This window comes from Polypterus senegalus, chromosome 2 (assembly GCF_016835505.1).
Source record: "Polypterus senegalus isolate Bchr_013 chromosome 2, ASM1683550v1, whole genome shotgun sequence".
In the NCBI taxonomy this organism is placed as follows: Eukaryota; Metazoa; Chordata; class Cladistia; order Polypteriformes; family Polypteridae; genus Polypterus; species Polypterus senegalus.
In genome coordinates this window covers 43,198,432-43,225,369 of record NC_053155.1, presented here as the reverse complement: position 1 = coordinate 43,225,369, position 26,938 = coordinate 43,198,432, and the positions used below count along the sequence as shown (strand labels likewise).

Genomic DNA, 26,938 nt, shown 5'->3' with positions numbered 1-26,938 from the left:
GTATATATGATGTAGATAGGTATGTATGTGCGAGTGTGTGTATATGTAGATATGTATATAGATATGTAGATATGAAGATATACATATATATATGTATGTATGTATGTATGTATGTGTGTGTGTGTGTGTGTGTGAGTGTGTGTGTGTGTGTGTGTATATATATGACAGCAGCAATCCAAGCTGTGAGAAAACAGTAAAAAGGAGGCGTGTCAGACGTCGTAGTACATTTTCTGATGCAGCTAGACGAAAACAACTTCGTGACGCTGCCAAATACACAAAACAATTACTTTGACAATCATGTTACATTATTTTTAAAATGTTTCCTTTTCTTTCTCTTTCCTTCTTTAACACACTACTTCTCCGCTGCCAAGCGCGGGTATATATATATATAGATAGATAGAGAAATATATATATAGATAGATATGAGAACAACACTCATATCAATGACAAAACAATTACATTAACAACCATGTTACGTTAGTTTTAAAATTTTTCCTTTTCTTTTTCGTACCTTCTTTAACACACTACTTCTCCTCAAGGCTTGGTATTCTGCTATATATATATAGATAGATAGAGATATATATATAGATAGATAGATAGATAGATAGATAGAGATATATATACATAGATAGATAGAGGTATATATATATAGATAGATATATATATATATAGATAGATATGAGAACAACACTCATATCAATGACAAAACAATTACATTAACAATCATGTTACGTTATTTTTGAAATTTTTCCTTTTCTTTTTCGTACCTTCTTTAAAACACTACTTCTCCGCTGCGAAGCGCGGGTATTCTGCTAGTTTTTGATATAACAGATATAGCAGTTATACACCTACGGTACCTCATTGAACTGCCATGGCAGGAGTACTTGGCTTGAGCAGCTTATTTGCAAAAGCAGAGTTTTTTATGTCTTGTTGGGACCTGATCTTTTACCATCTTTATTCAGACCTGTTAATTCACAAGTACACATTGGGTATGCTAGTGGTGGTACACTTCAGTTCTTCTCCTTAGAACCACGAAACCTTCTCATTTGGAGAACAAATTTCTACAAATCTGGCTTTGATCGCTGTTGGAGTTGTGTGTAAGTTTCACTCAATCAGTATGAGAAATGACATAGAAATGAACAACATGAGTGGCTGATGACATGTACAGGAATAACAAGTCATAAACAATTTACCCAATTCTAGCAGTTTTCGAGTCGTCTCCAAATGTTGCTTTGCGGAAGCAGCATAGAGGGGTGTCCCCAAATGTTTAATATTGTAGTCAATGTCTGCGCCGTGCTGTGTTAATGGCTCAATGCATGCTGTGTGACCTTGAAGGAAATAAAAGACATTAAAATCATCATTTAATGATATATACTTACATACTGTACATGCATTTTCTACACTTGCTTATTATTAATATATGTTTAGAACCGGCTGAAGCCATTGCAGCATCATCAATAGCAATGTAATTCCGAGTCCTACTTAGCAACGGACACACAGACGTACATATTTACACACACTGGGCCATTTTGAATTTATCAGTCCACCTAACCTGCATGTTTTTTGGGGTAGCTGGAAAAAAAATCCATGCAAATATCAAGAAAACATACAGAGTCTACCAAAATAAACTCCAATAGTCACAGATAACTGGATACATTATAGTTAACAATGAACCTGACACACAGGTCTTTTAAATGAAGGAAGAGGAACAGCTGGAGGAAACTCACATGGACACATAAGGAACGCAGTAGCTACACAGGCAGCCCTTGGAGCACAGCACACATAAATAGTAAAGTACTGTGCCAAGTATCAGGTCCAGGCTTAAACACAGGCTTACCAATCACAAATGTAAGAACACACTTACCAGTTGTGGTTATGCCACTGTCTTACCAGCTTCACAATACTCTACATACACAATTCTGGCTTGATATACTGTACGTGTAGCTGATGTGACCATTTCTAGATAGACTCGTAGATAGTCAGGTAGGTACAGTATTGAAGAGAAAGTGCTACTGACAAGTGCTAGGTATTTCCGGCGCCACATCCGAGTGCCAGCCTTTCCAGCAGCTCCGTATATGACTTTATCTTTTTACCTTTTTATCTCTATTTTTCTCTATTTCACTGATCACTTCTACCACTTTCTTTTTATGTGGAATTGCTCCCTGGACACTTTTACACATTTTTACTATTTTACTATTTGACATGGATTGTTACACTCCGAGAATCGCCTATTCAAGTAGTCAGCTTAAAGCACTGAGAAGAAATGCTTATGCCGGTGTGGTTCCTTATTTACCTGACGAGGTAAGAAGACGATATCGGGCAGCCGAGCGCGCAAAGATAAAAATAAGATTAAATTGAGACAACTTGAGAGAAAATGGCGTTATAAACCGTCGGTGCCTTCTGTGATCCTGGGAAATGTAAACTCACTACCAAATAAGATCGACGAACTGGCTGTGCTGGTGAAAAATGTCAGAACCTACAGAGAATGCAGCTTGCTGTGTTTTAGTGAAACGTGGCTAACGTCTATCATCCCAGATGCTAACGTGGAGCTACCCGGGTTTAGCACAGTTAGAGCGGACAGAGACGCAAGTACCTGTGGAAAGAAGAAAGGAGGAGGACTCGCTCTCTATGTCAATACAAAGTGGTGCAACTCAGGACATGTAAACGTTAAAATCTCCACTTGCTGCAGGGACATCGAACTGTTGGCCGTAAGTCTGCGCCCCTATTACTTGCCCAGAGAGTTTGGACACGTGATTGCTGTTATTGTTTACATCCCCCCTCAAGCGAACGCGAGATGGCGTGACATCATCCATTCGCAGTTGCTAAGTTACAAACGCAGCACCCTGAGGCACTTGTGCTAATCGCTGGAGACTTTAACCATGTAACGCTGGACAAAACATTACCTGCCTTCTCCCAGTATGTGGATTGTAACACTCGGGGAAACAGGACTATCGACCTACTGTATGCAAACGTTAAAGACGCATACAGCGCCACCCCACTGCCTGCGCTTGGGAAAGCAGATCATAACCTGGTTCTGCTTCAGCCTCAATACAAACCAAGAGTGAGGTCGCTACCTACAACCACACGCTCATTCAGGAAGTGGTCCCCTGAGGCAGAGCAGGCTCTGAGAGACTGCTTTGGAACTACAGACTGGGATATATTGCTGGGTCACATAGTGAGAACATTGAAGAGGCTGTTGAATGCACAACTGATTACATCAACTTCTGTATGGACATTGTAGTTCCAGTAAGAACAGTATGCTGCTATGCTAACAACAAGCCATGGATTACAAGTGACATCAAGGGCCTTTTGAACCAGAAGAAAAGGGCTTTTAAAGGTGGTGATCAGCATGAGCTGAAGTGCGTGCAGAAGGAACTCGAGTCCAGCTCAGGGCGTGAAAGAGCAGTACAGGAGAAAGCTGGAGCAGAAGTTGCAGAACAACAGCATGAAGGAAGTGTGGGATGGGATGAAGATTATCACTGGCTGCAGCTCGAAGCGGGTGCCACCATCGAGACAGACGTGGAGAGAGCAAACCAAATGAACAACTTCTTTAATAGGTTTGATCACAGTAACCCACTCTCACCTCGGAGTACTGCATCCTCCAACCATCCTTCTGCTGATACCAGCATAGGTGAGACATCCCCACCCACAATTACAGCAGCCCAGGTGAGCAGAGAGCTGAAAAGACTTTGTGCCAGCAAAGCAGCGGGTCCAGATGGTGTATCGCCACGATTGCTGAAGGCCTGTGCGTTGGAACTGGGGAGTCCTCTACAGCGCATCTTCAACCTGAGCCTGGAACAGGGAGAGTCCCAAGGCTTTGGAAAACATCTTGTATCACTCCTGTCCCAAAGGTATCACGTCCTAGTGAGCTGAATGACTTCCGGCCTGTTGCTCTGACGTCACATCTGATGAAGACCATGGAGCGGCTGCTGCTTCACCACCTGAGGCCACAGGTCCGTCACGCCCTCGACCCTCTGCAGTTCGCATACCAGGAGAAGGTGGGAGCGGAGGATGCCATCATCTATATGCTTCATCGATCCCTCTCCCACCTGGACAGAGGCAGTGGTGCTGTAAGAATTATGTTTTGGACTTCTCTAGCGCCTTCAACACCATCCAACCTCTGCTCCTTAGGGATAAGCTGACTGAGATGGGAGTAGATTCACACCTGTGGCATGGATTGTGGACTATCTTACAGACAGACCTCAATATGTGCGTCTTGGGAACTGCAGGTCTGACATTGTGTGCAGCAATACAGGGGCACCGCAGGGGACTGTACTTTCTCTGTCCTGTTCAATCTATATACATCAGACTTCCAATATGACTCGAGTCCTGCCACGTGCAAAAGTTCGCTGATGACACTGCTATTGTGGGCTGCATCAGGAGTGGGCAGGAGGAGTACAGAAAGTTAATCAAAGACTTTGTTAAATGGTGCGACTCAAACCACTTACACCTTAACACCAGCAAGACCAAGGAGCTGGTGGTGGATTTTAGGAGGCCCAGGCCCCTCATGGACCCTGTGATCATCAGAGGTGACTGTGTGCAGAGGGTGCAGACCTATAAATATCTGGGAGTGCAGCTGGATGACAAATTGGACTGGACTGCCAATACTGATGCTCTATGTAAGAAAGGTCAGAGCAGACTATACTTTCTGAGAAGGTTGGCATCCTTCAACATCTGCAGTAAGATGCTGCAGATGTTCTACCAGACGGTTGTGGCGAGTGCCCTCTTCTACGCGGTGGTGTGCTGGGGTGGCAGCATAAAGATGAAAGACGCCTCACGCCTGGACAAACTTGTTAAGAAGGCAGGCTCCATTGTAGGATTAAAGTTGGACAGTTTAACATCTGTGGCAGAGCGACGGGCACTAAGCAAACTCCTGTCAATCATGAAGAATCCACTGCATCCACTTAACAGTGTCATCTCCAGACAGAGGAGTAGCTTCAGTGACAGACTTTTGTCACTGTCCTGCTCCACTGACAGACTGAGGAGATCGTTCCTCCCCCACACTATGCGACTCTTCAATTCCACCCGGGGGAGTAAATGCAAACATTAATTTTATTTTAATTCTTTTCATTTTTATTACTATTTAATTTAATATTGTTTCTTTGTATCAGTACACTGCTGCTGGATTATGTGAATTTCCCCTTGGGATTAATAAAGTATCTATCTATCTATCTATCTATCTATCTATCTATCTATCTATCTATCTATCTATCTATCTATCTATCTACACCGCAAGAGGTGCCATGAGGTGAATGCAGCTGTGCACCCAGAGTCACAAATGTGGCAAAGTCTGATGGTGTTTAGATTTCTGCTTCTGCTACATATTTTAATAATTAGGGTTCAATGTAAAATGCCAGGACTGGCTATTTATTTCTTTAAATCTATGGAAAATTTTGTGTACCAAATGCATACATACTGGGTTTATGAAGAAAAATGTAGGAAAGACGGAGCACGGAGAAAAAAAAAGAAAGAGACAAATATATGGGACATTGGGTATAAATTTATGGTACCTGTAAAAGTTAGGTTTTTTCAGTTTTATTCTTTCAATGACAATCATGCTCTAACACCAAAACCCGCCCCCCCCCACCACCACTCCTGAACTGACTCTATGTAACAGCGCCACTGTAAATGCACACCTGATCTGATGCTGTTCATTTTCAAATAATATTACATTAGTGCGATGATGTTTTCTGATTGGTACTATTCATGTCATAAAATGATTTCTTCAAAATATCATATATACCTACGTCTGTGTTTTTTTTTGACATCATGCACCATAAGGTGCATACTAATTCTACGTGAGCAGGAACACTCAATAAAACTGAATAAAGAAAAATAAAGTGACGGTGAGATACGAAGAAGGCAGATTCACCAGTGTTTGTGTGTCAGCTTTTATCCCAACAGATCAGAGAATGTCCAGTTCCATTGCCTCAAAACACTACTCACATCTACAGTTATTCCTAGTTTCAAATAAAAACTAATAGCGTCAGATCCCTAGGGCAGTAGTATGTATCATGATCGTGATTGAGAGATTAAAAATGAAAAAAAAAAGGTAACTTTTACAAGTACAGTACTATAAATGTACACGGTCTGTTACAGATGCAAACCAAATGTATGTGTGTACTGTATAATATTAACAATAAGAGCAGCTAACTACTAAAAACGGCAAATATAGGAGGCAGTGGGGATTGAACCAGTGGCCTCTTGATTACAAGTCAGCAAATCTTACCACTATGCCATAGAAGCTGTTGTATCATTTTTGAACCTTTTGTGAAGGTGTTTATTTGATCTTTGGACTTCAGGCTTCACACATTCTATAGTTTATGCCTACATTTTGTAACATTTATTGCTAAAATATGAAAAAGTTTCTGTTTTAACAATGTGTTTACACAGATTACTGTAGAAATGGAACACACATGAATGTGTTCCAAATAACGATCTATTATTTCCACTCTAAAACTCCAGCAGTTCACTCCCAGATAATCAAACAAGGCATGAGCTGGGAGAATGTGCACATTCTGTGGCGGTGGGGGGATGGAATAGCAGGCTGCTTGCTGCTGTCTTAATCGGTACATTTACAGGACAAAAGACGCTGACGGAGAGGTGCGAACGGATTTAAGGTGGGCCAGATTTACGAGTTTTCTCGTAGGCTCAGGTAATTCTAGTGTTAAGTGGCTGCTCAAATATGCCTAGAAATGACTTATGGATGACATCTTTCAATTTAATGGGTAAATCTCATCAGGTTGGGTGGTTTAACTAGACTTCATAGTGTTGAGGTCTTGAAGCACATCAGACTCTACTGTTTTATTCTACATCTTAAAACTTGTCTCTAAATGAATGGCTAGGCTGTGCACACACAAGTTAAAGAGGAAACAGACATTGTACCTTTCTGCGCCACTGCATGGAGAGGAGACGCTAATTCGCTTTCTGCCTGAGCAGTGGCACCATTTTCTAAGAGCACATCGATGCAAGTAGTGCTGCCGCTGACACAAGCATTGTACAGAGGAGTGTTCCAGTCAATGGACGTTGTGTTCACCTGGACATAAAAAAGCAGACATTTCATTAGAAACAGTGATAAAAAGTAAAATGCAAAACACAAATGATGACTTTATTGTTTAGTTATTGATTATATTTTTTTCATATGCACAAGATTTCTGATGTTTTTTTCCACAGATACTGTATTTAGTTTAGCTTGTTAAATGGCAAAGTAAAATGTACCCGATTAGGTTAAAGGGTTTTACTATTTTTTCTTATACCATAGCCATTATTATATTTCTGTTTTTCGTTAGCACTAACATTTACAAGTAAACGGTGTCTCCAATGTATTTATTATAAAGAATGCATGAAGAGGAAAAATTACTGCTGGATTTAAAGCAAAACCAGAATGCTTAAAGAAGAGCATATTGTCATAAGAAACAATGCTCAGAAAATTGTGCTTAATTTTCCTTTTCTAATGCTTGATACAAAACATAACATTTTCAAAACTGTTTAATCCAATTTAGGTTTGCAGGGCATCATAGCCTACCCTGGCAGCACTGGGCACAAAAGTAAGCCACTGTTAAAAACACACATGTCATGTCAACTTGAGTTTGCCAGAAGACCCATGGAAGACGCAGAATTCAGCTGGAAGTAAGTTCTACCATTGAATGAGACCAAAATGGAACTTTTTGGCAATCAGACTAAACACCATGTTTGAACACTGATGCCATCCCCACCTTAAAGCTTGACAGTGGCAGCATTATGCTGTGGGGATTCTTCACTACCACATGAATGCAGCAAAATACCAATAAATCCTGCAGGAAAATCTGAAGAAGTTTGCAAGCAACCTGTGCTTTGGGGGAAGACTTGTTTTCCAGCAAGACATAAAGCAAAAGCTGCAGAAGAATAGTTTATTAACAACAATGTTAATGTCCTGGAGTGGCCGAGTTCGAGTCCAGATCTCAGTCCAACAGAATTTGTGGCTGGATGTGGAGAAGGCTCTTCACTTATGATCTCTATGATACCTGAAACAGCTTGAGAAGTTTTACAAAGAAGAATGGGGGAAAAAATCACGATGCAAAGTTGATAGGGAGAGAGACCTGTGCACAGGGACTCGAGACTGTCATGGCCGCCAAAGGTACATTTACTAAATACTGACTTGCAGGGGGTAAATACTTATACATTCAATTATTTGGTGTTTTATATTTGTAACTATATTTGCAACTATTTGCAGGGATCTGTTTTCACTTTGACATTAAAGAGACTCTTTCTCCTGACCAATGTCAAAAAATCCAAATGAAATCCTCTGTGATTCAGTCAGTCAGTCAGTCATTTTCCAACCCGCTATATCCTAACACAGGGTCACGGGGTTCAATGTTTTATAATAATAAAATGTGAAAACTTAGTTGCTCTTCTCTGCACCACTTCAAGTGCTGCTATGTCTTTCTTGCGGTGTGCTAATCAGAATTGCACATAATGCTCCAGATGCGGTCGCAATAGTGTGTTATGAAGTCTGAACATAATATCCCTCAAATTAAATTCAACAGTTTTTACAATATGACCTAACATTTTACCCTTTTAATAGCTTCTGAACATTGCCTGGATAATGAGAATTATGTGTCAGCATAAACTGTTAAATCCTTTTCAGAGGTCACTTCCTATAGGACAGTGTTTTCATCATGCATTAAAAACTGATGGTCCATTTGCCCACGTGTAGCACTTCATTACATTAAAGTGCATTTTCTAAGTGTTTGCCCAGTTCTGAAGCTTGTTCAGGTCTTTCTAAAATGGTTTTAAACTTTCCTCAATGTCTACTATTACTCCAGTTATGAAGCCATCTGCAAATTTCACAATTTTGCTAACTAGACCAGAATCAATGTCATTAATATAAATCAGAAAAATGGACCAAGCACAGACCCCTGAGAGACTCCACTGATGACCTCACTCCAAGTGGAGCATCCATCCATCCATCCATCCATCCATCATTCAACCCGCTACATCCTAACTACAGGGTCACGGGGGTCTGCTGGAGCCAATCCCAGCCAACACAGGGCACAAGGCAGGAAACAAACCCCGGGCAGGGCGCCAACCCACTGCAGCAAGTGGAGCATTCTCCTCTTATCTGATCTAATCTGATCTTATCTGGTCAATGTCAAAAAAGCAAAAATGAATCCACGGTGATTCAATGTTTTATAATAATAAAATTTGAAAACTTCCAAGGTGGTGCATACTTTTTATTGGTACTCTATGAATGTCAGGTCATGGACATTTTACACAATAAGAGAGGCCATTTTTCAAGGCTAACAGTTGTATGTAACTTGTGTTCACAAGTTAAGTGATCATCAAATTGAGCAGAGAATCAGTACAGTGGTGGAAAGCTTGCAAATGTTTTAACACCATGGTGGTGAAATGGATAAAGATTTTGATTTACCACTCAGATTACGTTTCCATTGCAATCTGTGGTCACAAGATTTGGGTAGCAACTGAAAGGATGAGATTGAGAGTGCAGTGTGGTGTGGTTGATAAGGAAATCAGTGGTAAATCAGAGCTAGATGAGGTCTCACCTATGATCTACACCAGTGTTTCCCAGCCTCGGCCCTGGGAGCACACTGGGGCTGCAGGTTTTCACTCCAACCAGCTTCTGGTTTTCATTGGACTCCTAGGCTAATTAAGTGATGTGTTATTTCCCAAGTTCTGTGTTTTGGGAACAATATAGAAGTTAAAAAAGTAAGTTTGGTAAAAAATATATATATATTCCCACACTTGCATTACAAACTAAATGACTGAACTGCAGGTGTTACCAGGATCTGCCTGGACTTCATCTGACAACCAAGGTGAAAATCAGAAGTTGAGGTCTCCCTGCAGACTTTTTCAGCCAAAGGACGCAAAATGGACTCAAGCAAGAACAAAGAACTGTAAATCAATGAATGACAACTTTGATGTACAGAGTAACTCTCTTGTGAGGAGACAATGATTTTGACATTGAAAGTGACTTTAATCCAATCAGGAGAAGTTATACATTCCCTAAAACTCCATGCAGAAGATATGAGGGACATGCTCTGGTTTTCATATGTGGCTCTATCAAGGGTACTACGAGGGAACTCGAGCTCTGCTCTCATTCTCCAAAATGACTGAAAACTAAAACCTGTTCTTTGAAAGTACAAATCTAAGAAACACTCTTTCTTGGGCAGTCGACCACAGCAAACTCTTATCTTTGTCAGCCTGAGAGATGAGATCCAGTTTGCCAAGCTAAACAGTGAGCTAGACTGAAGGCTGCGAAGTAGCCATCACTTCAAAAAGGGAACTTCAGCATCTAAGATCTTGTACCAGAAAGAGGAGTGCTTTCCACCATAAAGTTGCAGACAACACAGCTAAGGTCCTAACTGAGGAATGCACTGCACACCACAGGCAAAGGATCAGGTAGCAAAGAGAAAGAGTGTGCTCCAATACAAGATGAATCCTCCAGTTGAACACAAAGCAACAACTCCACACAACATCACATATTGCCTTTGAAGAACTGGTATCGAATAACTGTTTATCTGTCCCAAGATAAATTAGAATTATAAACAGCGATACTATAACCAGCCAGCCTCTGCTATGTTATATTTTGTCTGTCTAGTCTGTCTGTCTCCCGTCTTGTATGTCAATATATACAGTGCATATATACAGTATATGTACTATGTGTCTATATTTATATACAGTATATATATACAATTATCATATTTCTATAATCCTTGTGTTATTCTATTTCTTAAAACAAGTTTGCTTCAGTTACCTTGATATTAAGTCTAAAGGCTAGAGGCAGAGAAAGGTAAAGTAAATAAAGCAGGAGCCTTATTGAATTATTTGACTAATTACCGGTATTGCCAAAGGCCAAACTGATAATTAATTAACCAAGTTAAAAATTCATTCTTCCATTCCTACATTTATTGTCATCCCTCTGAGTGGGCATAATAAATCACACACGCTCATATAGCGCTATATAAACTGCCAGAATCAGGCTCTTTAATAGGGTGCATGATGGGCTGAGGAATTTAGCAATATCAGGAGTCAGTTGTGGTTATCTTCTGGGTTCCTTCATATATTGTCTGCTTTGTTATGTTTTTTCACTTTTGACTTTTTGTTATACTTACAATATCATTTTTTGTATTTGGTATATTTGAAGTGTCAGTATTTCTACATTTGATGCATTGTTTTATTCATCATTTTCTTAACTCAGGTGTACATCTTTGATGATTGTTTATGGAAATACTTGATGCAGTACCTATGGCTCAGAGAATGTGTGGTTATATTGCATCTATTTTCTTTTAGCTTTCATTTATTTGTTAATTTGGTTTAATACAAGGTCATGAGGTGCCTGAGCCCAGGCCGGTCATATCAGGAATAAGGCAGGGGTCAGCACCCCATGGACTTCAGTCCACTGCGACGCACTCTCACTTACACATATTTTTACATATACAATCTCATGTTGCCAGACTAATTAACTATCTGTACACTTTGGACGGGTGCAAGGAAATTGCAGTCCCTGAGGAAAACTCATATGGACACAGGAGAAATTGAAAACTCCATTCAGACAGTACCTGAGCCCGAATTTCAACTTAGCAAACTGCAGTAAAGTGTGCAGTCACTAATCACACACACCACAATTCATTCAACAAGGATTTAGAAATGGATTAAGTTGGAAAGAACTGAATAACAGCACAATGGGGAGCAGAGGGTCTTACACCAAATAATTTTAACAATGCAGTTATCCCCTGATGTATTTAGACTGGAGTACTTTCATTCTTTTATTCAGCTTTGCTCACTTTTCAAATATAAAACCACAATGGCTTTGGAATTAAATAACAGGACCACATTTGGAGTACTTTGTAAAACATATAAAAAGATTAGAAATGATGGCATTTCAGAACTTGCTGAAGTACATTCATTAGCTATTAACTGTACTTTCCTATTGCAGCAGAAATAATGTGTTTGTGAAGCACAAGGGGAAATTTGGCGGGATGGTCAGTTTTCAAAGAGTGAGACAGATCTTCAAAAGTGTGTGCCAGTTGCTGCAGGCCTAGTCTGGTGAACATGCCATGATTTCTTTTTTTTTTCTTTTTTCTAAGCATCTGTATCATGTTATATAATAATGTGTTGGCAATCACTGAAGCTATCAGATTATCAAACGCTGCCCTGTGCCTTAAATTAAATAAATCTTCTTAGTCCTCCCAAAGTGAGGCAGTCCAAAAAGTCTTAGGCCAAAATAACATTTCAAAAGACAAAGGACAGTGTGTTTTACAATTAAATTCGTTCCCTATAACTGAACCCTTTCTGCTCCAAATAGGAATTCTGCCTACATTTAACTTAATCTGGAAATGTTTAGAAATTTTAAATTGAAAGCCTCCCTTCTTATATTCATGCAAAACTCTGCTTGACTACTTCTAAAATGAGCATCGAGAGACACTCAGTGTGTATTTGTTAAGTATCACAAATCGTTAGTAGCAAAGTGTTTTTAATTGTAATGAAATGATCAAATATTTGACTTACTTTTGCGCCATTTTCAATTAATAGCTTTGCACATGCTGCATGACCACCTTGGCAGGCAGCATGGAGAGGAGATATTTTGTCTAGCGTTAGCAGATTTACACTGCATCCCTGGTGGAAAAAGAAGAGGGATGTCTTAATGTACAGAACTTAAAAATAAAATAAGAACTAAACAAAACTCAAATTTAATTGAGGGAATGCAAGAAATATTGAGTGTTTAATACTACTACTGACACATTAGAGAAACAACACAGGACTGAAATGCTTATAGAGTACACTAATCCATTGTTTCATTGTGAAATCATAACACCATTCATCTCAGGTCACACTTTGTACATTCTGGAAACGTCTGGTGATCAACCATGACTTCTGGATTACAAAGACTGCCAGATGCAGCTCCCATTTCTACACTTTGAACAATAGAAGAATTTCTATGTGTGTGCACACAGGGAGTGCCTGTAAGCACAGCAAGTGGAGCGCCTCCTAGTGATAGTAGATGACTTCTCTCTCTTATTCAGTTCAGCACTGACACTACCCTCCACATATGCACAGTGCAAATCTTGCCGACTACGTCAAGTATTTTGCCATGAATTGCACCATAATTCCTCCTGCATATTTTGCACATTGATCAATCATAAATCTGCATCACCTGAATGACAAAGGCTCTTCCCTCTTCTATGCTATGAGTTTCTAGACCGGAGGGCTGTGACCAAACGGGGGTTCAGTAATCTTACAGGGGGAACAAAAGATAAATGAAAATAATTGTAAAATAGCTGCAAAATACAAAATCATTAAAAAATCAAGCAACAGCAGGCATGTCCAACTTATCTTTTTAAAGGGGGCATACAGCATACATCTCCCTATTATAATCAAAACATCTTGGGAAGAGAGACGAGATGTGACTTTCTCACAGAGACACTTTCACATCCTGCAAGACGAGACTTTGTGCCAAAAGATTCACCCACGTCCGGGTTAGAGTAGATGACAAAGTAAAATGTCGTAAAGAATTCAAAAACTTTGTTGCGATACACATGCAGAGCAGGTTAGAGATAATGGAAGTACAAAAATTCGAAAGACTCAAAAAAATGATAGCAAAGATTGCATTGACGCAAACAAACGGAAATTATTACTTAGTGAAATAATGGAACAGTGAAAAGAGATTGAATATATTGATTGGATGTAAACTTTAATGCAGGGACTTGTAGATCGTCTAATTCGTGTTGCCATCAGGGAAAAAAAGTAGTGTTTCTCCCCAATGAAGAGGCGTATCCGCGAGAATTAAAAGATTTGTTGTTTGGTGAAAGTGAAATCCTGTGAGAGAAAATGTCAAGCCCCGCGAGACAAGACTTTATGCAAAGAGATTTTGAAAAGTCCTGCCCACATAACCACACACACGCCTCAATCATTTCTTATTTGTGTGAATGCTATTGTCAGACACAGTTCGCGTAGAGAGAAAGAAACGATATTCACTCACGGGCAGTTATACGTTGCGTTGTCACGATGTAATTCCAAACGCAGAATCAAAATCCAATGCGATGTTGATGAAAAGGTAAAAGTGAAAAGAGATTGAATATATGGACATAGGTGAGATGACAGAAGTATGTCAATAATGTTTGGCCTAAATTGTTGTTGTTGCCTAAATTTATTTACAATTATATAAAAAAAGAAAAGTGTGTTTTTGCTGTTAAGCAAATGCTAAATTAAGGGGAGATTGTTAATTTGAATATAGCACACAAGCGAACAAACCTGGCATGTATTTTTATCTTAGCACAACTTTCCTCAAATTTGAACAATTTCTCGAAATTAGCTGCCAAAATCCACGTCCACGGCCACACCAACACTTCGCTTCCATCAGGTGGATGTAGTTTCCACTGTGACTACTAGATGGCGTAACCAGTGCTTCCAATATGATCCTTGGTACATATAGAATACGTATCGACTGGCATTGACAGGATACATACGCCACCTCGGCTGCATTCAGGCTGGAAGCGGTTTGTAGTAATTTTGCGACAATCGGCAACAAGGGGTTAAACTAAATTGTCTAATTTGTGTTGCCATCAGGGACAAGTAGTGTTTCTTCCCAATGAAGAGGTCTATCCGCGAGAATTAAAAGATTTATTGCTTTGGTGAAAGTGAAATCCACTTACGTGAGCGGCTGAGATGCGAAGTTGCTGGCGCGCAACGCAGGCAAGGGGGTTTGGTGAGCAAAGCGAGTATGGGGAGAAGCCCCCTAGCTTACCATATATTCAAAATGAGTTTCTTGCTTTTATAATAATCATAAAAGAAAAAGTAGCAACATACCTGGGCAATCAATTTGCGCAATGCAAGGAGCCGTCCATGGCTGGCAGCATCATGAACTGGTGACCAGTCAGAGGATTCATCTTTACATGAGGAAAAAAAAAATACATTAAAATGAACTTTTACTTGGAAATCAATGACAAGGCCTCCAGTTTACAAAATTAAGAAACTGGTAATTTGATTTAAAAAATAATTAAAGTGATTTCTACAAGTCTATTACAATGAAAATAATGGATAATAATATTTAGCAGAGGGAGTTTTAGCTTTCTAGGGTAGTACATAAAGATTTAAAATGTTCAGAAATCAAACTGCGGCCTCCTTTAGTGTTTTTTATTGCAGAAATTATTAAGAAGGAATGACCATGAAAGGTAGCCTCTCATGTCCTAGACGCTGAACAAGATGGGGTCAGCTCAACTTCCTGGTGGTGTTTGAATGGCCTATTGTTTTTGTACGTTTTCTGTTTGTTTCTACTTTATCACACTATTTGTCTTTCTATTTCAGGATTTAGCTGATAAAATATGCCAATGTGTACTGAAGGTCCCTGTAAAATACAGCATAAACATTTTCTCTCATGTTCTCATGTGACGTTACTTGGTTCTGCTGACCTTTCTTTAGGCACCTTACCACACTTAATTAATAATCCAGTTCTATGATTTGTGCCTGAGTAATAACTCTCATTAAGAGAAGAATTTGATTAGCCAGTCATAATAAATTTAACAAAATGGGCAGTCTGGGCTACAAGCATATAACCTGTAGGTGCTGATATGTTTTACAAAGACGAAAGGGAAAGAACCTTGAAATAATCACTGTAGCAAATAAACAATACATGACTGAGGATTAATTCATTAAACAGCAATACACAAGGTCAAAAACAGTCGGAATAATAAAAAAACCTATTTCTGAGTAAAAAGGTTGAACTATTTTTTTCCTTGTGACCCTAACATCCATCCATCCATTATCCAATCTACTATATCCTAATTACAGGGTCACGGGGGTCTGCTGGAGCCAATCCCAGCCAGCACAGGGCGCAAGGGAGGAAACAAACGGCAGGCAGGGCGCCAGCCCACCGCAGGACCCTAACATGAATTCATTTTTTGAATGTACTTTAAGACATTATTAATATTGTGTCCATGTTAATGAAATCATTCTAACTTTCTGAAGATGAACAGTTAGCTGCTACATCTAGGAAAAGGACAGTTTCTTACTCTAAAATATGGCAATCAGTTGAAACTACTGCTGCCACCGTGTTTTAAAAAGAGAATGAAAAGTGCCCTGAATGTGTCCATCTAATGCAAGCCGGGTTCTGCTGATTTGTATTTAAAATAAAGTGATATATTTGAATGTTTTAATGCATTCCTGTTTATTATGATGCGGGAGGTGTTATGTGCTGCATGTTTGTTGGACTTGCCATAAGAACTTAGCTGTACTCTGTATTCAGGACAGTAGTAATTATTACTTTCACTACTGATATATCCTGTAAACGTTTGTGTATTTTGAATGACTTGTTTATGCTTTAGCACTGTTTTATTGTTATGATGCATTTTTTTCACATTAAATTTGTAATTATGGTATAGGTGCTGGGCTCATAAGTGCAAGTGTGCTTAATAAGAATAAACTGAATTTAATTTGAGAACTTTACAGTCCTTCTCACATAACTGGCTCCTTTTTCAGAGCCAGTGAGCTGACAGACTGGTTAGATGGAATCAGAATGTATAACTCCTCATATCTCGTTACAGATGGGATATGGCAGCAGCCACCCCTAAGTTGTTTTCTTCCTGCCAATGAAAAACAAGAAGGTATGACTTCAAAAGATTAAGGAATACAACAGCTTGAGGAATAAAAAATGTTCTGGTCTGAGCAACCAGAATAAAAGAGCAACCTCAAAAGTCCAGTTTGGTGTTTCATCCTGGCATAAAGGACATGGTACCCCGGTCAGGTGTGCCCTGTTATGAAGTGCAGCAGGGAAGCTGTCTGCCAATGTGCTTCATAAGCAGGTTAAGTCTTAATGCCTCAAGGACAGGAGTATCCATTAATGGTTCAAGGAACACAACAGAGACTTCATCATAATGTCCTAAATAACAAGGTCTCAGCTGGCAAAGACAGTTTCAACAATATGGATTTGAATACTAGCCAAACATGCAAACATATATTCAGGTTTCTGTATTATTGTTAGATTAACATTTACGCAAGTATTGAGAGAGCTGAGCGAAACCCTTTGTGTATTGAGCTCACATCCACACAGAGAGTAAGATGACACAGAAACCCAGAATTTAAAAGTAGGTCAGTATCAATCCAGGTGTAGGGGGCGCCCATAATGAAGACATTCATGTAGGGTCTTGGGTGGTCTTTTGGCCTTGGAACCCCTGAAGGTTTGTTTTCTCCAGTATCTTGTCAGCTGGAGTTTCCTTTTTTCTCTCCTCCTTGGCCGTGTGACCATACTGTAGCATCAGACTTAACTGTTACAACCATTAAATAGGTTTAGTTAACAGTAATATATAATACTGCGGTGGGCTGGCGCTTTGTCCGTGGATTTGTTCCTGTGTTGGGTGGGATTGGCTCCAGTAGACCCCCATGACCCTGTGTTCAAATATAGCAGGTTGGATAATGACTGACTGACTGACTAATATATAATACATGCACAAGAACTCTGTCATTTTGTTTGCTTATCTACCTTCCATTTATTATATTTTTTATTTATTATGTATTTAATTCATTTTTTCTTTATAATTGTAAAACTCTTTGATCTGCACATTTTGTCAGAAAATGATTATAAAAATAAAAGTTGTTGTTTTCTAATGTCCATTACATTCTTTGACACCTGCTGACTGGGTGTCACTGTCTGATTGAATCCCATCCAGGATTGATTCCTCCTTAATGCCAGATGGTGTCCGGATAGACTCTGGAATAAGCTGGTTCTGAACACGGACAGATGGACAGATGGATGTAGTGGCAGTGCTGCACCGATGGGAAGGACAGGGTGGGAGATACAGAAACCAGTTGACGTCACTCCATTTGCAGTGCTTACAGGCAGTTCCTGTGCAAACACACATTTCAGTTCTTTCTGTCACTCACAGCAGTGGTTCTTAACCTTTATTACTCCAAGGCCCACTGATGGACCACATGAATACGTGAGCGGTCCCCTAAATGATATTTCCCGTCCTGTACTTATGTGGCTGTCTTGACAAAGGTGCTTGTCAAAAAACATTGCTGAATGGTTTAAACTTCTGGACACGTCAGCCTGTAATTATGCTTCTCTACAGTCATAGTGTCTAATGCTACTATTGGAGGAATACGAGGACCACACCTAGCTCAGATACACAGTCTCACCAAGGGATGACCAGACTTTCATCATTCACAATGAACATCCATCGGTTATGCTGTAACGGTGATGTTCTGTATTTCAAAAAATTTTTATTTATCACGGAGCTGGAGAGTAGCAATGTGTTTCATGGTGGTCAGACATGCCAGTTAGACTCTGACTGTGCTCTTTCCCTTGACAGCACTAATGCTACTACCACTTCATGACGCAAAGAGAAGTATTTTAAAACAATGCTATTATTCATCTCACAATTACAAGAAGCCTACTGTATGAATCTGTCGTTACAGCTCATGGTTTTCAAACTATAAACGGTGCTTTGTTTCCACCCTTTTAAGATGTCCAAAGTCTCATGAACACTGGGGTCTTGAGTTAAATTAGTGACCACCTTGTTAATATTTAAGGTGTCTTGACGCACAATAGAAAATCCACGTAATTCTACTGGGAGAGCTTAGCTATTAGCTAAACAAACGGGCTTAATGGACTGAATGGTCTCCTCTTGTTTGTCAGATGTCTTATGTTCTAATTTGTGCTAGCTGGATTTGAATATACGACCATGATATGTATGCATATTATTCTTTTTGTGGTTACTATAATAACTTTTTAAGCAATTGTGTTCTATTATGTGTGGGCATTTTTAATAGATGACAGTACAGTATATAAAACATGGCAGCTTTTAACAGGTTTGTGTATATTCATTATTTTGCGTTGCCATGTTGCTCTACACAATATTAAGTAATAGTACTGCTGATACAATGCCTGATCACTGTAAAAGATGAAGCAGATTTTGCACAATTTATAATTTGAATCAGTGTGGGTGAACACACCCAGAACTATTCACCACAAATTTGAAACAACAATGGAATAATTCAAATAGAGAGATGCTAAATAATGAATGAGTATACAGGGAAATCATGTGCTTCTCTTTAAACCAGCTTAAGTGCCTTTAAAGGTTGCAAGCCTGACAGTCATGTGCAAAAGCAGATCAGCAGCTCTCTGCCTTTCCTAGTTTCCTGCTTTAAGATGTCTGACTTCTAAAACAGATCTTAACACTGCTCTTGATTTTGAAGCAGTGCGATGATTGCAATGGCAACCTCAGACCAGTAGAGTCCTGGGTTCAAATCCTGGCTTGTGTTTGCACATCCTTCCACCATTTCTAAGGAAAGAAAATGCACGGTAGCTTCACGAGCAGCTCTAAATTCTCACATGGACATATTTGTGTAAGAGAACACAGCAATAGATTGGCATTTGGTCCAGAACTGGGTCCGGCCTTGTGCCCAAAGCTGCTAGCATAGGCTCAGTCCCCCTGTGACCCTGAGATGGATTAAGCAGGCTCACTAATGAGAGAATGAATCAATGGATGGATCGTGACGTAGTAGGAAATGTGATCCGCCAGTGGAAGTGTCTTCTGAAAATATACCTCACATAATTTATCTTTATAATTCATTGAAGTTATTTCTTTTCATATATCTGGTGACATTTCAATAAAATGTGAGTTAATAAAATGGATAGAGAGATGAATGGCTATAACTTCATTGCAAAGTATTTTTGTTTTCTGTTCTAGATGATTGAACTCTGTATATTTTATACTGCCATTCACTTTCATATCCTCTCATCAGTCATGGGTCATAGAAAGCAAAGAATAAACTGTAAAAATGTATACATTCACATATTTAATGATAGATAGATAGATAGTGTGGCAAGCAGCTGGGGGTGGCACCCAGCCGGGATGTCATGGAAGGACCGGAGGAGGGCGTACGCCTCCTCCAGATCACGAGGGGACAACCGCCCTGGTGGCTTTGGGGACCACGGGAACAGAACTTAGAAGCTCAACCCTATAGGGGCCCGTGGTCACCGCCAGGGGGTGCCCAGATGCCCGAGTGCCAGGTGTGGCGGAAGTGCTGGGGGAAAGAAGACCAGGGACACCCGAAGTGCTTCTGCCACACCTAGGAGGCCAGCGGAGGGTAATCGGGAGGCACCTGGAGTTCATCCGGATGAGCATAAAACGGGCCGCCTCCCTCGGCTGGAGTCGGGAGGAAGAGAGACAGAGCTCGGGAGGAGAGGAGTGGAGGTGGACCTGAGAAGGAGAGGCATTTTAAGGGCCTGGACGTTGGGGAAGCACTGGGATTGTGTATGTGCTTTGGAACTATAAATAATGTATAATAAATGTGTGTTGGGTGAACTACCGGTGTCCGCCTGTCTGTGTCCGGGCTGCTGCCCACAAAAGATACAGAGAGAGATAGATAGATAAATAGATAGATAGATAGATAGATAGATAGATAGATAGATAGACAGCATGGCAATATGGTTTGCAAAATTATTTTAAAAAGTATTAAATATTATTATTTCTTATTATTATTTGGCTGACACCGTTATCCGAGGCAAATCACAACATCGGAGAGATACAATTCAATAATTTTCTTTTTCTAACTGGAATTCAAGTAGTTAAAGGGACTTGCTCATGGTCCTCAGGGTCAGAAGCAGGATTTGAACTCACAACTTCAACTACTACAGCACACTTTAAAGCATTTAGATAGATAGATTCATGAACTGTATTTAATATAAACATGCCATAATATTAGCTTAACCAAAGTCATGGAGGGCCAGAGCCTCTCCTGATAGCTCTGAGCACAAGGCAGGATGCCAGTCTATTGCAGTGCCCACTCACACAAGAGCTAATCTGGAATCACTGATCAACCAAACTGGCACGCCTTCAGGGATGCGGGAAGAGAACTACCATTCTTGAAGGAAAAGCACACATAAACATTGGAAAAACTTGCAAACTCCACACTGACAATGTCTGAACGTGGACATTGCCGTCTATACATATGGTGCCAACTATTTAATATGAACACATCAAGCATATTTGTAAAGCAGGTTCTGTATTTCTATCTGAACAAAGAATACATGAGCTTTATTTTCAAAATACCTTTAATTCCTTTTATAATAAAACTATCAAAAACGTAAAGCATGTACAGTATTACACTGTGATACTGTGTGCTTCAATTGTAAAACAAAAGAAATGTAACCAATTGTATCTCTCAAGTGCTATAAGTCACCTTTGATAAAAGTGCCAGCCAAATAATAAGTAATGATAATAATAGCACCAGTAGTGTTACAGCATAAATATTATTTATTCACTTCATATACAATGCAATTGATGTTCTTAGCTGCTACGCAAAATGCCACTAACTTTTGCTTTTTCTTCCGGCACAGTCACGCTCCAGAATATTGAGTAAATTGACACTTACCACCAAAGAATGAGTTGGAAAAGTAGCTACCCACTTCCGGGGCTTCCATGCCCTGGGGCTGCCTGACGTCTCCTTACTTTGCTCTTTGCAGCTTCTCTGAAGCTTGGAGGTACTGTGGCAGGTAGGTGACTTCTAATTATGCATTATGTGATCTCACAGAGTTAAAAATTTATTGAATGGCTGAGCCAGTACGTTCAAAATGCAGACGGAATGCCGCCATCCAAATAGATGGCAAACCTCTATGTCAACAGCAGAGGCTGCTGCCCCCGCCCAGTCCCAGTTCTGTTTTCTCTTGCGACTCTGAGCACTCAGGGTGATGTCATTTCCTTTCTCTTTGAAGTTGTCCACATTTTGCAGGAAGTTGAGGTTTGTTGTGTGTGGTTTGCAAAGATCCTGTAAAACATCTTTCTTATGCCTAGGGGGAATAGCATTGAACAAAAAAACCTTTTGTTGGCTTGAGCACATAATACTTGGAGCTTGCTACAGTAATCTGACACCGCTAGTGGAATTTGCCAATAAGGCCTGACTGAGCATACAGGCCCAAAACAAGTCAATTAAAACAACATTTTAACAACATTTTTTCTCGTCGTTTATTATAGCTATAAGCGAACTCTCCTCATATAATGTGCCTGTGTGCAATGCATTAAATCAAGCCAGAAAAAGCAGAGCAGAACAGAATATCCACGCAAAACTTGGTGTTCCTAATGGCAACATTTCAGTTAAGACTGTAAATCAATTTCTAGCAATCAAAGAAGTAACCTCAAAAGATGCAACAAAGTGAATCAAGGCTACATAAAGTTCAACCAAGGCCAGAATGGCTACTACCCTGCCTTATCTCTTTTCCATGCACCATGAAAACACACACAAAATTATTTATTTATTTTTTTTGTTTTTTTTAACGATAAAGATCTGCCATTAGCACTTTAAATTTTAAATATTAAGGTTTAGGTTGTTGGCTCACCCTTGATGACCCTAAGCTTCTACAATAGGCCTCAGCCTTCATGAACCAGAACTGCACTAAGTGGAATAAATGAAGACATGAACAAAAACGAGGGACGTTCAAAAAGTTTCCGCACTTTTATATTTTCAGTGGGAACGGTGAAGGTGGGAGGTCTAGGAATTGGTCATGTCAGAGAGTGTCATGTGACTTGTTCTGTCAGGCAAGCCGGCTGCCCTTGTAGTTTAGAGTTGTCACCCTGTGGTGAAGATGGCTGCGAAACTTATAAATTGCACCACAGAGGAACAGCATTCTGCCATACTCTTTTTGTGGGCAGAAGGTGTGCCGGGAGCACAAATTCATCTCCACATGTGTGCTCAGTATGGGGATAAAGTTCTCTCTTGTACAGTCATCTATGACTGGATTGAAATGTTCAAAAATGGCTGTACTAGTGTGACGGATGCCGAGCTCTCTGGACATCCAGCTACAGCCATGACCAGATTTTCATGTGATGATGATGTGAAAGCAGCAGTGCATCAGTAGCTAAACATTTAACCAAAAACATTTTCTGCTGATGGCATTAAAGAGTTGGTACGATGCAAGGAAAATTGCATCGCAAAGGAAGCTGACTATGTAGAAAAGTGATGTCATTTGTTTTTGAAATTCTTAAGAAATAGAATTTAGAAAAGTAAAGAAACATTTTGAACATCCCTTGTACGATGGCTGGAAAGTTTAGATTAAAATGCACTGATTGAGTCATGTAACACTAACCACTAGGGTGTGTGCAACCAACCAAGAATGGAATTTGTTAAAATCAGACCTGCTGGTTGTTTTTATCCCATCTCTCATCATATCTCCTTAACCAGGTGAGGGTAACGGTGGCAGCAGGCCCAGCAGGTCAACCCAGACATCTCAGTCCCCACCTGTAGATTCCAGACATTCCCAAGCCATGCAAGGGATATAATCCCTTCAGGATGTCCAGGGTGTGCCACAGGGTCTCTACCCAGTGGGACGTGCCCAGAGAAGCTCTAAGGGGGAGCCACCCTAACCTCAACTGGCTCTCAATCGGGAGGAGTGGTGACTTTAACTCATTCTTTCAGTCATAGCCCACATGTCACGACCGTAGGTGAGGACTGAGATGTAGATGGACAAGTAAACCAAGAGTTCTGCTTTTAAACTCAGCTCCCACTTCAATCAATCAATCAATCAACATTTATTTATATAGCACATATTCATACAAAAAAAAATGTAGCTCAAAGTGCTTTACAAAATGAATAGAGTAATAGAAGACACAATAAAAGATAAACATAAGTCAACATTAATTAACATAGAATAAGAGTAGGGTCCGATGGCCAGGGTGGACAGAAAAACAAAAAAAACTCCAAAAGCTGGAGAAAAAAATAAAATCTGTAGGGGTTCCGGACCAAGAGACCGCCCAGTCCCCTCTGGGCATTCTACCTAACATAAATCATCATATTTTCATGGAAGGACCTGATGATGATGGTCACGTAGACTTCTGGCTTTCAGTCCATCATTGTTGGAGCATCATGATGCTTTGAGTAGGTGGTGGTGGCGCAGGCCGCCACCACAAAGAAACCGGAAAAAGAAACAGAAGAGAGAGTAGGGGTCAGTACGGATTTTAGAGCCACCATGAATAGTTATTATGAAGAATTGAACATACAGAGTATCAGGATTATGTTAAAGTGAAGTTATAAAAAGGCCATGTTAAAGTAATGCGTTTTCAGCAGTGTTTTAAATTGCTCTACTGTATTTGCCTGGCGAATTCCTATCGGCAGGCTATTCCAGATTTTAGGTGCATAGCAGCAGAAGGCCGCCTCACCACTTCTTTTAAGTTTAGCACTTCACCACTATGGACAGGTAGAGTACCCACAAAATGGCTGCCACCTCTCCTTTCTGCTTATTAATCTCACATTCCCTTTTTCCATCACTCAAGAAACTTGATATCCCCTGCTAAGGGTACCTGGAGAGTACAACCCACTCTTTTGTGAGTGAGAACCATGACCTTAGACTTGGAGGGGCTGATCCTCATCCCAGCAACTTCAAACTTGGCAGCAAATTACTCGAGTGCATGCCGAAGGTCACAGTCAGGTAAGGCAAAGAAGATGACATCAACTGCGTTAAGCAACGATGCTCCACCTAGTCTCCTAAACTGGACTCCCTCACACCCTCAGCTGCGCCTTGATATCCTGTTCATGAAAATCTCAAACATGAGTGGTAACAAAACACAGCCTTGACGGGGTCCATCACCCACAGTAAACTAATTCATCTTAACACCAAGTACAGTATAAGTACAGTATAAGTCTACCCAAAAGTAAAATATTTCAATGCACTTCTTCATCCCTCCATTTCCAGATGGACATCTTTTAAAGAATTGGGTACCTTAACAGGCAGGTCAAATGGAATGAGGGGACTCCAATTTAATATGAAAACCGAACCATTTTATGGCATATGACCGAGAGGCAGCTGACTATTTCTCTCTTTTTCCCCTCTTGGGTCATTCCTGGAAACATTGCAGCCCCTCCTGGACTCGTGCTGTACAGCACACATTTCTGGACTCCTCATGAAAAGAGAGAAGAACAGGGACCACAAAACCATGAGCTTTTGCTGACCTCCAGGTCTGTTGATAATTATACTAAATGATTTTAGAATGTAAGATACAGTTCTCACATTAAAAGTGGGCAATGTTAAAGTTCTGACGAGCAAATCAAATTATTGCACACTTATTACCCACCACAGAAAACAATGATCTGTACACTCTTACCATAACCATATATTTTAGTTTGCCCTGTGCAAAAGTGAAACTGCTAAAGCCGACATTCCACTGTATTGTTAGAGTAATGTGCCAGCCAGAATTAGGAGGACAACACTGGTGCCTTCTGTGTGCCCACCGATGACATGAGCAGGTACAGTATGTCTGGAATGGAGAAGAGCCAACTGGAGAGTAAGCGCTACAGAGCAAGTGTTAAAAAGAAAAGAAAAGCTAGAGCAATAAATCTGAAAGAAAGAAAGAAAGAAAGAAAGAAAGAAAGAAAGAAAGAAAGAAAGAAAGAAAGAAAGAAATGGGATGAGCTCAAATCTTGTGGCTTTACCAGAAGTGTGAAGACTGCACCAGTGCTGCATAGGAAAATAAAAAAATCACCAGCTACAAACAGCATGTCATGTCCTTTTTTCGAGAGCTTGTTACCATCTTTTCTTCAAAAATAAACCAGGAGATGGCAAACCGTACACCAGAACCAAAGTCAATGAAAAGGCAGAGGTCATAACTGTAAAGGCAAGATACACGAGTAACCAAAAATGAAGGGCATAGTAAGAATCGAAGTCAAAGAACACACTATGACCTGCCTGAATTGAACGATAACTGATGCTAATACTTTGAGAGACTAGTCGAGAAAATCTATCAATGGTTAAGGAAGGATACCAAAACTGCCATACTCATAGCGTTAGTTGATATTAAAAATGCAACTGAATTGGTCATGTGATGCTACTTGAGCATCGCATAAACCACAAATAAAGATGTTAATAAAAATTAACTTTTTCAGTTCAGGTCAAAATAAAATTTAAACCACAGAAAAAAAGATCCTTAACATACAGTAGAAAAACTATTAATTGAATAAAATGATATATATTAAATTGTCCTAAATACTATGAGGATGTCTTCGACCTAAGCAGGCACATAGAAGTTGAATTATATATTTACTATAATATTATATGAAGGTGATTATGTTAAAATTATAGCATGACAAAGTGTCTGCTTACACAGTAACCACTGTATAAATTTCTAAGACACCTAACATAGGGATCAGCATTAAGTGGACAAAGTTACAATATTAAGATCAGTCAGTCAGTCATTGTCCAACCCGCTATATCCTAACACAGGGTCACAGGGGTCAGCTGGAGCCAATCCCAGCCTGCACAGGGCACAAGGCAGGACCAAATCCCGGGCAGGGTGCCAGCCCACCACAGGGCACACACACACACTAGGGGCAATTTAGGACTGCCAATGCACCTAACCTGTATGTCTTTCGACTGTGGGAGGAAACCCACGCAGACACGGGGAAAACTTGCAAACCCAGGTCTCCTGACTGTGAGGCAGCATCGCTACCACTGCGCCACCATCCTGCTAAAATTAAGGTAATTTTCAGAAATAAATAGGGTATATATTTTAAAGCTATTACCTACTGTAGTAATGGGATTGATTAATTCATCCATTCATTTGTGAATCTATTTTACTCCTTACAGTAAGATTCGCTTCAAGTAACCCTGGATGTAACACCAGGACACTGAAGAGAATGCAAATTCAGTAGAAGAAGGAAAAACAAAGCTATTGGTGAAATCTCAATATGGACACATCAAGAATGTGCAAAGGCTATGCAGATAGTAACCTCAGGGACACTTTGAAGATGACTGCGCCATTATGATAGTTCAGTTAGTCCTTCCCCACTGCCTTCTATGCATTTCTCCGAGTTTAGCGGACGATTTCTCTGAACTCAAGGTGAAGCGAACACCGTGGAGTTTGCTCGTCACTGCTGATGATAATTAGTGGAGCATGGAGCAAAGTGTACAAAGAAGTTTTAGAACAGGATTTCTTTTCCATTGCACACATTTTATTGA

General features: G+C 40.0%; 1 protein-coding gene across 3 annotated transcripts in view; it reads right to left on the bottom strand.

Moving 5' to 3' along the window:
- LOC120522863 (ankyrin repeat and SOCS box protein 9-like) overlaps positions 1-21,659 on the bottom strand; it is a 48,530-nt gene extending 26,871 nt beyond the window's left edge. For 2 of the 3 annotated variants that reach the window (XM_039743587.1, XM_039743589.1), the window contains exons 1-5: positions 21,370-21,659; positions 14,806-14,885; positions 12,508-12,615; positions 6,886-7,036; positions 1,194-1,328 (exon numbers count right to left, since the gene is read on the bottom strand). In XM_039743587.1, the coding sequence (XP_039599521.1) occupies positions 1,194-1,328; positions 6,886-7,036; positions 12,508-12,615; positions 14,806-14,885; positions 21,370-21,418 (523 nt within the window). In that variant the 5' untranslated portion in view covers positions 21,419-21,659. The remainder of the gene's footprint in view (positions 1-1,193; positions 1,329-6,885; positions 7,037-12,507; positions 12,616-14,805; positions 14,886-21,369) is intronic. The other variant, XM_039743590.1, reaches the window with a different exon arrangement.
- Between the last annotated feature and the right edge of the window lie 5,279 nt (positions 21,660-26,938).